General features: G+C 59.2%; 1 protein-coding gene across 1 annotated transcript in view; it reads left to right on the top strand.

Moving 5' to 3' along the window:
- Positions 1 to 3,020: 3,020 nt before the first annotated feature.
- Positions 3,021 to 14,545, top strand: part of NTSR1 (neurotensin receptor 1) — a gene marked incomplete at both ends in the record, with an annotated part of 33,392 nt that continues 21,867 nt past the window's right edge. The window contains one exon of the mRNA XM_081292287.1: positions 3,021 to 3,734. Coding sequence (XP_081148413.1) covers positions 3,021 to 3,734 — 714 coding nt within the window. The remainder of the gene's footprint in view (positions 3,735 to 14,545) is intronic.

The following is a 14,545-nucleotide window of genomic DNA, read 5'->3' as shown; positions in this document are numbered from 1 at the left end:
TAGCTGATTGGCTCCTCCACGGAGCTGCTCATTAGGGGACTTCTTTGGCTCCGCCCACGCGACCCAGCCAATCGGCCTCAAGAGCAGGAGGATTGTGGGAGTGGGGGAGGCTGGTGTTTGGTGAGAGGCTTGTGGGAAGCCGGTGGTGGCAGTTGGGCTCTGAGGATTTTTTCCTGAGGAGCTGTTTTGTTTGGCGTTTGTAGTTCTAAAAATAAAGTTCGTTTCTTTTGACAAGTGGCTCCTGAATTGTGCCCAGCCAGACTGCGGCATCCCAGGACAGCCTGCTGCCTACTTTGTGTAGAGCAAACATCCTTCTCCAGGGACATTTTTCTAGGTGGCTTTAAGCAAATGCCTCGTCATAATATTTGTGCTAAGTTGCCTTCATGATTTTTAAACTCCTGTGTTAGCACCAAACAAAAGCTTCAAGAGAAGCTCAGACAAAGGTCAAGCTGGAAACAAACATGGACTCAAGAGCCAGGGCTTGTGTTCGCCTGTGCAGCTGTAGCCCCGGGCTAGAAAGGGCTGGGGGTTCCTCTAGGGGCTCCTGACAGATGTGGCCAGATGGCACGGTCATCGGACAGACCCAGCTGTGACTGCAGCCCTGAGAAGCAGTGAGTGGCCAGCACCACCACCTCTAGTGTTGGTGGACACTCAGGTCCCAGCCCAGCTTGCTTCTGTGGCCAGTGGGAAGTGCTTTCCAAAGACAAGCCCAGTTTGATCCAGTGGAGCTTTCAGGCCGATTTTGCTGGACTGGGCATGTGCCTCATATCCTGCAAAACTGATGCACAATCCACTCAACACCCTTCACTCCAGATGATACCCATGAGCATCAGCCTTGTCCCAGGGAGTGCTAATTTGTCACTCCCCAGTTCTGCAGGTGAGTTGAGGCCCAGAAAATTTAATTCTCCCCCTCTCTCTTTCTCTCTCTCTCTCTCTCTCTCTCTATATATATATATATATATATATATACACACACACACACACACACACACACACACTTTATTTAGAGACAGGGTCTCACTGTATTGCTTAGGGCCTTGCTAAGTTGCTGAGGTTGGCTTTGAACTTACCATCCTCCTGCCTCAGCCTCCTGGGCTGCTGGGATTACAGGCATGTACCACAGTGCTCAGCAGAGAGTTAAACATTAAGGGCCACAACTTGATCCTTGCTGTCTATCTCCAGGCCTGTGATATGCACTGTGAACAAAGGGACCATGTGTGTTTCCTTTGAATTGAGGATCAATTGTTTGCGTGCTTGTTTTTATGTGCTAAGACACCTTGACGAGGACATCACACTTTGGCAGCGCAGGCAGGCCCAGTGCAGGCAGAGCACAGAAGTGTGCACATGGGCCAGCAGAGCCATTGCCAGCAGCCGGAGTGTCTCCCTGATGGCCGAATCTGGGCCCATAGTCTGGGCAGGGTTTGCTGTCCACCTCCCCTTCTCTCAGTACCCTGTGACTCCCCCAACCTGCAGATTTCCAATTTCCAACACAGCAGATGCAACCAGCTGGCCCATGAGGGACAGGGACAGGCCCCTGGGCTGTCCTCCTGACCTTGGACACCCCAGGATCCAGGATGGGTTCTTAGGAGGAGGGGAGCAGGGGAAGGGGCAGGGAGGGCCCAGGGGAAGACATTGGTGTGGCCCTGGGTAAGCTCATGCCTGGTTGCTCTTGCCAGAACCCCTGCAGGGGAGGACTCGGGGAAGTTCAAAGAGCTTGCCCTCCAGTGGCCAAGCTACAGGGAGAGGCAACCTGTGGAAGGCTGGGGTGGGGGTGGAGGGTGCCCAGGGTTGCACCACTCCCCAGGGCAGATGCCCCTCCCCATCACACACTGCCCCCTAAACCCTGCAGGGCAGGGCTCTGATCAGATCCAGGTGGTGGCAGTGGCCCAGAGGGTGCCCATTCACACCCCTCCAGCACCAGAAGGCCCAGAGGACCCCTCTGCTCACGGCACAGGACTGAGACAGCTTGGCGAGGAGTGTTGCTCTGTCAGCCTGCTTTCCGTCCCCCCACCCTGGGACGCTGTTCAACCCCTTCCAGACTGAAGAGTAGTGGAGCCTGTCTGGTGCTCAGCCTCTGGCACCCATGGGCACTGGGGAGGGAGGAGGGCTCAGCCAGGCAGTGCAGAGGCCCAGCCCGCCAGCGGGAAGCCTCCTCACCCAGCTCTCCCCACTAAGACCTCTTCCTGCTCAGCCAGCTGGAAGCCACGGGGGGCTTTCTGGGAGGCTTGCTGGGGGGCTGAAAAGTTTGGAGAGACTGGAAAGAGGCTGTGCTGCCTGGGGAGGGGTGACTGGAAAGACCCATTCCCCAATACCCCTTCGCACCGGAATCCCGGTTCCTTGGGCTCACCGAGTCCAGACTGCCCCTGACGGCACGCAGGGGCGGCCGTCAGTCTGCGGGGAGGGGACAGCGGCTGGGGCTGCCTCCCTCCTCCTCCACCGCCCCTCACCGCAGGACGCGCCGCGCAGCCGCCAACTCAGTGGAGACGCGAGGAGCCGGGAGGGCGCGGGCGCGGCAGGAGGTGTGCGGAGCCTGGGTGCGCGGAGAGCGAGGCAGGAGAGCGCGAGCGAGGGAAGCGAGCGCGCCGGCAGCGGTGCGTGCGTTCCGCTGGCGCCACGGGCTCTCCCGCGAAGCCCGAACCGGGCCTGGCGCTGTGCTCGGCGACCGCGCTGCCTCCCTGGAGCCCCGGTGACCGCAGAGCCTAGAGATCGCAGGCAGCCCCCAGCCCGGCAAACGCAGAGCCTGGAAGGAGCCTGAGGAACCGCAGAGTGCGGACCCGGGAACACAGAGCTGGGAATCCGGAGAGCTGAGCCCCGAGCCCGGGGAGCCCCAGGCGAGCGCGAGCCGAGCTCTCCCAGGGCGGCGCGGTCGGCGTCCAGCGCTTCCTGACTGGACGGCGCGCCTCCTCGCCTCTGCACCCTCCCCCGGCTCCTCTTCATCTGCCCTGCCTGAGGCGCGCCCACCCTTGCCTGGACTTCCAGCCCCAGAGGCGCAGGACAAAGCCGCGGACCCCGCGCCCACCATGCGCCTCAACAGCTCCGTGCCAGGCAGCGCTGGTGCGCCGGTGGCCGACTTCTTCCAGCAGCCGCAGTCAGAGGTGGAGGCAGCGCTCCTGACCCCGAGCTTGGTCAACGGCTCCGGCAACGTGTCCCAGCGCAGCCTCCCGGCGCCCAGCAGCGACCTGGACGTAAACACCGACATCTACTCCAAGGTGCTGGTGACCGCAGTGTACCTGGCACTCTTCGTGGTGGGCACCGTGGGCAACTCAGTGACAGCGTTCACACTTGCCCGCAAGAAGTCCCTGCAGAACCTGCAGAGCACGGTGCACTACCACCTGGGCAGCCTGGCGCTGTCGGACCTGCTCACCCTGCTGCTGGCCATGCCCGTGGAGCTGTACAACTTCATCTGGGTGCACCACCCCTGGGCCTTTGGCGATGCTGTCTGCCGGGGCTACTACTTCCTGCGGGATGCCTGCACCTATGCCACCGCTCTCAACGTGGCCAGCCTGAGCGTGGAGCGATACCTGGCCATCTGCCACCCCTTCAAGGCCAAGACCCTCATGTCCCGCAGCCGCACCAAGAAGTTCATCAGCGCTATCTGGCTGGCCTCAGGGCTCCTGGCCGTGCCCATGCTCTTCACCATGGGCCAGCAGAACCGCAGTGCTGACGGCCAGCACCCCGGAGGCCTGGTGTGCACACCCATCGTGGACACTGCCACCGTCAAGGTCGTCATCCAGGTGAGTGCCTCAGGAGAGAAGGGCAGGAGGATATGGGCCTCGTTAGCCCCTCTCCGGGAGCCTGAGCACTTCCCTTTCTTTCCCCAAAGTAGTTTCCCGTGGTGTGCCCCCTGGGTTCCAAGGCCCAGAGAGCGGTCACTGAGAAAGGCCACTCCTGGGAGGCTGGGAGGGAGCAAGGGTGCCTCAGAGCAGCCCAACTCCTTCCCACTTCTCAGGCCAGCGTGGCCAGCCCCACGCCCCCTCAATCCCTCCTTCCATTGAAGGGGCCTGGAGCCCAGTCGGTGACCTGGTGACCTCCGGCGGGGGGGGGGGGGGGGGGTTCTGAGATCTGACGGAAACCTGAGTGTGCTCTCAGGGAGAGGTCCCTTCATCAGCTTTTCTAAAGGCTTTGTGCCCTCAAGGGCTACACCCCAGGACTCTGCAGCAGGAGCCCCAGCTGGGCTCCCCCTGGGCTTCTACCCTGCCCTGGCCAAACCCAGGAGGTGGGGCTGCTGTTGATGCCACAGTGGGCTGCTCCCCGTTTAGCCACAGTCTGGCCATCTGTGAAGTGGGGTGATTACAAAGCTGGCTGTTTGAGAGAAGCTGGAGGTCTGCAGGGCCAGGGGCAGAAGCGCTCCCCACTGCCCTGATGCTGCTGTGACGGTTGGTGCTGGGAGCTGGAGAGGACTGCGGGGAGCGGGCAGGGCCAGATGGCTAAAGGGGGCCCTGAAGGTCTGAGCAGAGCACCCTGGATCTCTGGCTGGAGCCCTCCTTGGAGTGGGTGTGGATGAGGCCGCGGTGGGGAGTTCTGCTGGGCCCCAGGTGTGAAGGCCCGAGGTGTGAGGAGGGCGTCCACAGAGGAAGTTGGGCAGAAATGACATTTTGTATGGTGTCTTGAGTCTAGGATATAGGTGGCCACAAGGTACAGGCTTTCCTCCACCCCTGGGTGGGTAAAGAAGGCAGGGGTGGGGGGCCTGGGCAGGGTCTGTGTGCTGTGCCACACTGACAAGGGGCCGGCTGACTGTCCCCATCTGGCTGGCCCTCACCAGCGGAGGCAGCCTCCAACAGAATTCCACAGTTGCCTTGGAAGCCCCAGTATGGTGAGGTGTAGCTTAGGGGCAGAAGTGTCAGGGCAGGGACAGCTGTCATCTGGCTGTCAATCCCTGGGTTTGACCCTCTGCCGGCCACTTCCGACATGCATCATAGGGGCAGATAAACTCTTGGTCCCCAATGGCTGCACACAGAACTTGTGGCTCCCAGTGTCCCCACTCAAGGGCCCTCACTGGGATGCAGCAGGGCCCTCCCCACACCAGAGGCAGAAGCAAACAGGATGCCCCCTGTGGTGGACGGTGAGAATTACCTTCCCCCTCTGTTTTCCTTCCCCAGGCCAGGTCCATTGTGGGCTCTGCCCGGGGGGTGCCCTCCGCATACTCAGTACCTTCCCCTGCAGGTTTGACTTGACATGTCAGGTGGCATCTGCCCCAGGAGCCACCTGGGCATAGCCCAGGCCTCCCAGCTCCTGAGCTCCGTCTGGAGCAGCCTGGACTATTCCAATCACCAGCAGCAGAGGAGGGATGGGGGGACTGCCTCAGCCCCCATCAGCTATTGGCCCCCAGAAGCATCCTCTCTCTCCTGATGCCTGGGGACCCTCCACAATATCCCTTGGCCTCTCCAAGTGCCATTCATCTGGTTTTGTTGCTGGGCAGGTTGGGAGGCCTATTCAGCCTGGTCCTGGTCACTGGTCCCCTTAAGGATGCCTGTTGAGCGTCCACCCTGGGAAGGGCTCCGACTTCAGCAGAGGCAGCTCTGTAAGGTCCACTTAGCACTCACTGGCCTCCCCGGCACCTCCCTTTCTCTCTGAAGGCCTGGCTGTGTTCTTGGAGCGGCTGATTACAAGGACGCTCTTTCATCTGAGGCTCTGACCAGGCTCCCAGAGTCCAGAGCACAGCAGTGTGCTTGAAAAGCAAGCTCCTGAGAAGAGGCTCTGACCACCCCTCCCAGCCACACCACCGTCCGCCGCCTTAGGAGTGGTTGCAGGGGGATCACTGTGCGCAGTGCCCATGTGAACACCACTCTCTACAGCACCTGGCCCAAGGTGGGGCATCCTTACCCAGCATCTCCCTCTCACTGATAGCGTTTGGAAGAGTTAATGTGTTGGCCAATAAAATGGCCCCACCTTCCAAACCAGGAGGCCTCTCCCAGCTTGAGTGTCCCCCACAAGGTCTGCCGTCCTCCACATCCATGAGGCTCTGTCCTGGGCATCTGCAAGCAGAAGGCATGTTTGGAAGCAAGCTGGGTGTTGGTGGTGGAGTTTCGGAGCAACTTGGAAGCATCACTGCTGAGGAGAGCCAGCCAGGTGCTTTCTGAGTGTGCAGCCTGAGTGTGGGGGGTGGGGGGCAGACACAGGGCAGGGTGGCCAGGACATGATGCCAGGCTTCTCCCAAAGGACAGAGACCCTTGCTGGGGCCAGCAAGGTGGCTGGGAAGAGGAGCTGGGGAATGGGGGACCTACAGGGTGCCCAAGGGTTCCTCTAGGACGGTCATGTGGTCCTGACCACATGGCTCCACCTTGAGTCCAAGGTGGTCCTGACATAGTCCAGGCCAGCCTCCTGCTCTGGCCTTAGATGTCACAGCTCTGTGTTGCTGGCCTTGGGGCTGGTGGACAGGCAGCAGCTCAGGCAGGTCTTGGGTTCACCCAACCAGGGAGTGTGTACTAAGTGTGCACACCTGCGTGGGGAAGACGGGCCAGCTGGGGACAGATAGCAGCGGTCTGAGGGAATTGGGTGTCTAGTTCAATCTGCCCAAGGCCTCACTGTACCCCATCCAACCCCCAGCCCCAGGGTAGTCCTAGCGCAGCCACCAGCTCTGAGTTCCAGGCCACAAAACTTGACACATGCTGCCCCTACATGGGCTCTCATTTACCTAAGGACAGTGCGAGGGCCTAGGAGGCCCTGATCACCTCCAGTCCAGTGTCCCGAGGCCTGGGGCCTATGCACGCAGGTCGTGTGTACATACACACAGAGCACACACATGCACTGGGCACCATGCACTGCGTCCAGTCTGGATTCAGTGTCCCTCTGCAGGCAGGGGCACAAGCACGTTGCTGCCTTTGTTGTATAAAGGGTGCTCTGGAATAGCCCTCCAGTGAGGGGTAGCATCTGAGTACCACACACCCGGGTTAACAAAGGAAGAAGGAAGCAGAGCGTCAGAAACCACCACATGCAATCCTGGAGCCACCAGCGCAGGTGCTGGTTCTCTGCAGCTGACGTCGCAGAGGACAGAGTGGGTGGGCTGAGTCCAGGTGCTTGTTCACAGCCCTCTCAAAGCCTTCGAGGGAAACATGGAAATCAAGCCTGGCAGAGCCCTTGGATGCAGCTACCGGCTCAGAGGACAGGCAGGGGACAAGGAACGGGGGAGACCCAGCATTAGGATGCCCTCAGCAAAACCCAGGGGCGAGCAGTGCCTGGGACAAATTGCCAGCTTCCCCTGCGGAGAAACCGAACTGGCAGCCTGCGGTCCTCCTTCATGCCAGAAGCAGTGAAGGTTCTGGGCGGGTGACGGCACCTCCTGGGTGCCCCCGGCTGTTTGTTCTGCAGCTACCTGGGTAGAGTTTTAAAAACCGCCCTTATCTCTTAGAGGCACATACAGAGAGATTTACAGACAGAATGCCGTTTACTGTCTGGACACAGGGACACGGGGGGCTGTGATGAAGCAGACTGGCCGCGAGTCTGCTGTGGTGGAAAGTGGGGATTGATTTTTTGTATATGTTTGAAATGTTTCAAGCTTAAAGTTTTTAGAGCTGGGCACAATGGCCACATCTAGTCCTAGCAATTGGGAGCTTGAGGCAGGAGGACCAAGTGGGCCAGAATTCAAGACCAATCTTGATCCAAAAAGGGTTTAAAAAAGCCTAAGATGCCCGAGGAGGAGAATCTGGTGTTCGGACAGCAAGTGTCACTGCAAGGCCCTGAGGAGGAGGGGCCACGTGCGGAAGAGGTGGGCTTGTGTCATAGCACTGGCGCTGGCCTGCCTGTTGGGGCCAGGTGGTAGACACAGGGTGTGCAAGGCGGCCAGGCAGGGTCCACACCTGGATCTGGTGTCCAGAAGGTGGAGCAGAGGCCAGAGCCACCTGTGCCCACCGCGAGGCTGGAGGGGGACACAGCCCAGAGGTGCTCAGACAGGCAGGTCCAATCTGATCCTCTCAGGTGTGCCGGGTGGAGCGTGGGGGCGCGCAGGCCCGGAGTTGGTGGGGCTGGCTCTGGCCCAGGGGGTCCCAGGCGTGAGTGCCTCAGAGCAGTCCAGGGCCTCAAGACCCAAGCATGGGGCACTCCTGCAGTCAGACAAGGTGGTGGCATTCCAAGGACATTCATCTCCAGGAACAAAGGGTCTGGAAGCTCACCCTCGGCTCTGCGGCACGGCCCCTCAAGTGCCCAGGACAGCAGCCAGGACCGTTGGAGCGTGAGCATGCACCGTGTCAGTGAGGCCTGGGGACACCAAGAGGCTGACTGAGAGCCCTCCATGTGACCCGTGGAGCTCCCGGGGTCACAAGCAGGACAGGCAGGCCCCTCAGACAAGCAGGGCAAGGGCAGAGGGGCACTTCAGACCACAGAAACAGTCCCATGTGGTCACCTGTGCTTGTGTTTAAGAGAAGGAAAGTCCTGAGCTTCTTATTTGTTGGGACAGAATCCCCACAGTGTCAGGGGTCCTGACACCTGCAGACGTCCGCATTGACAGGGACTGTTGACTGTTGACATGGTGCTATTGCTGCCTCAGTCCCAGAAACTGTCCCCTCCCCATCAAAAACACACTCTGCCCTGCTCCACCCCTGCCCCTGCCCCTGCTCCTGCCCCTGCCTCACCCCTGCCTCACCCCTGCCCCGCCTCACCCCTGCCCCTGCCCCTGCTCCTGCCTCTGCTCTGCCCCTGCTCTTGCTCCTGCCCCACCCCCTGCCTCACCCCCTGCCTCTGCTCCTGCCCCACCCCCGTCCCTGCTCCAGCCCCTGCCCCTGCCCCTGCCCCACCCCCTGCTCCACACCCTGCCCCAACCCCTGCCCCTACTCCAACCCCTGCTCCTGCCCCTTCCCCACCCCCTGCTCCAGCCCCTGCTCCAGCCCCTGCTCCATCCCCTGCCCCTGCTCCACCCCCTGCCCCACCCCCTGCTCCACCCCCTTCCCCACCCCCTGCTCCAGCCCCTGCTCCATCCCCTGCCCCTGCTCCACCCCCTGTTCCACCCCCTGTTCCACCCCCTGCTCCTGCCCCTGCTCCACCCCCTGCTCCAGCCCCTGCTCCATCCCCTGCCCCTGCTCCACCCCCTGCCCCACCCCCTGCTCCTGCCCCTGCCCCACCCCTGGCTCCACCCCCTGCTCCACCCCTGCCCCTGCCCCACCCCCGGCTCCACCCCCTGCTCCACCCCTGCCCCTGCCCCTGTCCTGCCATGTCCCTTGTCCTGTCTGGACTTGGCCACCCGCTCTCAGGTAACCGCAGGCCTCTTCTCAGGTTTCCTTCAGACTCAGGTTTGAGGGACACCTCAGGCTGAGTGCAGGAGGCCAGGCCCGGAGGCCACTGTGGATTCCAACCATGTGACACCTGAAAAGGCACAGCTAGAGCAACAGGCACAGAGGGATGGCCGAGGGCTATTAGCCGCGAGGGGCGTCCTGTGTCCTGGCTGTGGGGGCTGTGCCCTGGGTGTTCATGGAAGCTCCCTGAGTGGAGGCCAGGGGAGGCCATGGAGCTGCAGTGGGGGCAGGTCTGAGGCCCCACCCCCTAACAGCTTTCTGCAGGGTCTTCTACCCTGGATGGCCACCTAGAGCCCAGTGCCCAAAAGAACCAGAGGAAACCAGGGGACAAGAAGCCCCCAGGTGGCCCTTTCATGCCACTCTCAGCTGCTGTCACCCGGCTGGGGGCTGCAGATGGAGCAGGCCTACCTGGAGGTCGCAGTTACTCTGTGGCTGTCGATGAAGGGCTTGTGGTGGCACCTGGGCTGAGAAGGCTCAGTGTCCTGCACACAGGGCTCCGGCCGCTCAAGCTGACAGCAGGCCATGCAGGTGCCACCACTGATACAGGGGGTGCCCGAGCAGTTTTCCTCCCAGAGGTTCCCCAGGCTGCAGGTGGCGTCGTGCCACCACCCACCCCCAGTGTCCTGCCATAGCTCCCACGCCCTCAGGGCCGTGTCTGTCCACCTCCACTGAGAAGCATCTGCTGCCTGAGGCGAGGCCCAGGCCAGGCCTCTCCAGAACCACAGCTGGGGTTCTCCTGCAGGTCTGAGATGCCCCTGTCCTTCCCTCCCTCCCCCCCTCCTTCCTTCCTTCCATTGTCCCTGGAGCTCCCACTGCCTGCAGGTCACATAGGCCACCAACTAAACTGGTGAAGTCTCTGCCTTGAGGGAGCTCAGGTGAGTCCAGGGAGTGGGTGCAGTCCAGGAATCGCAGGCTGTACGGCAGCAGAGAGCGGGAGGCAGGAAGGGAGGGTCGACGGCTCACAGGTGACGGTCTCAGGGACGCACACAGCATCAGTGGTGTGGGAAAGGAGGACTCCCCGCAGAGGGGCGAAACACACGGCTCTGTGCTGGTGTGTCCAAGGAATAGCAAGGGAGCCCAGGTGGCAGAGTGACTGGGCAGGTCAGGCCAGGCCTAACACCAGTGTGGTTCTTATGCTAGGAAAATGAGTGGCTCCCGAGCTCCTGCAGCGTGGCTGCCTTGTGGGGAAGCACTCCTGGGTCAGAGAGATTGGCCAGGGAGCTGCTGCAGCGCCCCACGCGCTTGGTCAAGGCGATGTAGACGAGCAGGGCAGACCGGCCAATACTAGACCCGTGTTCCTCTTTTTCGAGTTTGTTTTTCGGTTTACATACGGTAAACTCTGCTTGCTTGTTTCCGTGCTTTGACTAATGCACAGAACGTGAGCCCCCGCGGCACACGCTGGAGCGTCCCCTGCGCAACCTTGCTCTGTGCTCTGTAGCCGACCACTGCTCCTGGCCCCTGGCAACAGCCAACCCCCCCTGCTCCCTGCGGCCAGGCCTTTTCCAGGATGGGAGCAAATGAAGCCGGGGGCTGTGGCCTCTGGGGTCTGGGGTCCGAGGCACACAGAGCCCCTGCCACACAGGCACACGCGGCCTTGGGTGGGGTGTCCTTGGTGCTGTGGAGTCGAGCTCCATGGGGTGGAGGCTGCACATACTGCTCTGCCGTTTGTCTGCTGAGGACGCTCAGGCCGTTTGCAGTTTGGGGTGATCCTGACCATTTGGGTATGTACCAGCGTCCACCAGTTGGGCTCCGCACAAGCACGAGCTTCCATTTCCTTAAGTAAACACGCAGGAGTCCCACTGTGGGCCCTACAGGGAGCAGGGGTTGGCTTTCTGGGACACCACCAGTGTTCTGGGAGTGCTGTCTGCTGCTGGGTCACCTGGCACTGTGGTCTCTGGTAGGTTCCCATGGGTGTCCTGCCATGGGTCCACTTTTCACTTGCCGACAGGGTTACTGCCCATCTCCCAGGTGGTCGGCAGCCACAGGTCTGGGTCGGGCTCTGCCCCAAGCTGGGTGGTGGTTTCTCAGGGTTCCATCTCCAGGGTTCCTACGTCCTCTGCCTATATGTCCCTTATCAGGCTCATGATTCCATTCCAAAGAGGGGCTTGTCCTTGCCCTCTCCTAACACTGTATCTACACAGTGAAATCTTGTCACATCGACAAATTCCGACTCATAGGAACTTCATGGATTGAACTTTTGGCATCCGTGTCTCAGACCTCATTGCCTGAGCCAAGGAAGTGCTGCAGTTTCACGTTTGTGAGTTTTCTATGGCGTGCGAGGTATAGACACTTCAAGACCCTGCGTATCGGTTTCCAAATGCCCCAGCGCCCCTTGTGAAGAAGTGACATTTGCCCCACTGAAGTCTCTCTGCAGCCTGGTCAGGCTGCATCAGCTGAGCACAGCCGAGTGCTCTGTGCCCAGACCCTCACCTGCCCCTGATCTGTCTCTGATTCCTGTCGTTTGACAGTGAGTCATTTGGTTAGCCTGGGCCTTCAATTTTGTTCTTTTTTTTCCAATTTTTTTATTTTAATTTCTTTTCCTTCTACCTGCTTTTAGAATTAGTTTGTTAGTATGTGTGAAAATCCTGCAGGGACTTTGGTTGGGGTTATGTTAATACGTAGGGGAGCCAGCCTTGGCATCTTAACATCAACTTCCCAATCTGTGAAGATGGTACATCTCTCTATTTATTTGGGTCTTTGATTTCTTTCACACAGTAGGAATTTTCAGCATATAAGTCCTAAACATATTTTGTTCGATTTCTAAGTATTCTTGTTTTGGGTGTTACCATACATGACTTTTAAAAAGTGTTTATATTTTTTATTTTTCATGGCCAGTGTACATAATGGCCCTTGTATACTGACTTGTGTCTCACAGCCGTGATAAGCACACTTCCTGATCTAGATGGGTTTCGGGTTCCTTGGAGTGCCCCATGGAGAGGGCTATCTGGAGGGGGAGTTTTCTGCTTCACATGCCCCATTGGTGGGACTGCAGCTTCCAGGGAGCGGTCACTAGGAGTGGTAGGAGCAACCTCCTTGCTTTGCTCTTGAGTCTTTCTAAATATGAAGATTTTGGTTTATTTAAGTTTTGATGAGATGCTCTTCATCAAGTGAGTCCCTTCCTTTCCTGGTTGGCTGGGAGGTTTTGATCATGAACGGGTGTCGGGGTTTGGGCACTGATTTTGTGCTTCTCATGTGGCTCCTGTTGGTCAGTCAGCACAGGGTATCATCTTGACCACTCGTTCACGGTGCCACACTGTACGTGACTTTAACCATTTTAAGGGTAAGCTCCATTAAGCACATTCACACTGCTGCGTGACCACCTCCACCATCCAACTCCGGAAACTTCCATCTTCCCAAACAGAACTCTGTGCCCTTAAGCATGACTACCCACTCACCTGTCCCATGCCCCCTGGAAACCATGTTCTGCCCTCTGTCCCCATGAATGTGACTCCTCTCAGCGCCTGTGGTGAAGAGCGTTGGTTCCTGTCTGATGCGGAGCCGGCCACGCATCCCTTGGAGAAACCTCGCGAGCTGTGCATTTGCTGTGTCATCGGGAGTTTTCTGTCTGGTCTTGCTATCGGTTAATACTGTCCCCGTGAAGTGCGTGGGGAGGACTGCCTACCTGAGTTCTTAGAAGGGACTGTGGGGACAACAGTTCTCCTTTGAAGGCCTGATGGGACTCTCCCGAGAAGCCCTCGGGCGCGGGGTTTGTGAGGCTCTGGCGAGGTGCCGCAGTTCTTCTTGAGTAAGTTGGCAGTCTGCCTTGTGAGAAGTTGGTGCACTTGGCCCGTGTGGTCAAGCTTGGGGCCTAGACTGCTGACGGGGCTCTTCCTGACCCTTGTGACGTCTCCTTTTCCATTCCTGAGGCTGACCACAGGCCTTCCCCTTCCTGGGTCGGCACCGCTGGGAGTGTGTGACGTTGCTGTTCCTGGGACGTCAGCTTCGGTTTCACGGCGCTTCTGTTGACCTTCTGTTGTGACCTGTTTTATTTCTAACCTTCCTTCTTCCTTCCCTGCTCGCTAGGAGATTAATTTGCCCTTTTTTCCTACATTTCTTAAGGTGGAAGCTTATATTGTTGATTTAAGACCTTTGTTCTTTTCTAATGTAAACAATCAATGCTATAAAATTCCTCCTAAGCGTTACATCGGTGGCGTCTCAGATCTTTTGAAACTTCTTATGCTTATTTAGTTAAAGAGATTTCTGATTTCAGTTGCAACTCCCTCTTTGACCTTTGTGGTATTTAGAAATGTGTTTTTAAGTTTCCAAACGTCTGGGTATATCCATCTCTAACTTCATCCTGTGACGCTCAGAGACTCTTGGGTTCGTGTCAGGTCCCCGGCTCAGCCTGTGGGGCGGAGGTCGTGCCTGTGGGCAGCTCCTGCGGCTCTGCTGTGGCTGGGCAGTTGTGCTAGGCCCCCTAGCTGGAGGGGTGGCACTCTGGAGTCCTAGTTGTGGTTGGTCTTCAGCACGTCTTCTTTTTCCCTGTCTGTCTTTCCGCCTGTCCCCGTGGCTCCTGCCTCTGGCCCTCCAGGAGAGGTGCATTTCCTGGCTGGCCTGGGGCGCCCTTGTGCTGCTTCCCGAGTGTTCTGAGTGCCGCTGTGGCGCCTGGCGCTGAGGCCCGTGGCGGCTGCGGGGTTTCCCTGCAGCAGGCAGCCGGCCCCGGGCAGGCTGCCGCTTCTCCCTCACCCTCTGTCGGTGGCAATCGCAAAGTGCGTCCCGGCTTTGCACCCTCTGCCAGGCTGCTCGGCTCCTCCCCAGGAGAGTGCCGCCCTGGTCCTGGTGGCAGTTCTGAGTCCTTTAGGTGTCTTCCACGCGGGTCACTCAGGGCAATCCCAGGCTGTGTGTGGGTTCAGGTCAGGGGACCCTCGTTCTGACCCTCTCCTCTCAGACTCCTCCACACTCTCCGTGTCGGCTCCTTTTCTCTGTTGGCTGGCTAGGAAGCCAAGGTGCCCGGGCTGTTTCCCGTTGACTTCTCAGGCCCAGCTGTGGGTGCTTTTCCTGTAGTGTCGCTGCGGGACCGTCCATCTGCCTCCCGGGTGCTCAGCCTGAGGAGGGCTGTTGGTGCCCAGCTGCGCCTGGTGCTCCTTCCACCTGGCCTGCTCTGAGGGCTGTTTCCGGAAGCTGCTCTTTCCTTCCCAGTGGGTCACATCTTCCTATTTCTTTCTGTATCTGGCAGTTTTTTACTCACAGTGGATGTTGTAGAGGCCACATCACAAAGCCTCTGGGTTCTGTTATCTTCCTCTGAAGAGTGCTGGTTCTCCCCTGGGCAGGCGGTCCAGTGCAGACCACCCGTCCTGTGCTGTGCAGGCTTGATTTCTGCT

This window comes from Spermophilus citellus, assembly GCF_964194105.1.
Source record: "Spermophilus citellus genome assembly, chromosome: 4".
NCBI classification, from domain to species: domain Eukaryota; kingdom Metazoa; phylum Chordata; class Mammalia; order Rodentia; family Sciuridae; genus Spermophilus; species Spermophilus citellus.
This window is presented reverse-complemented; position numbering and strand designations above follow the sequence as displayed.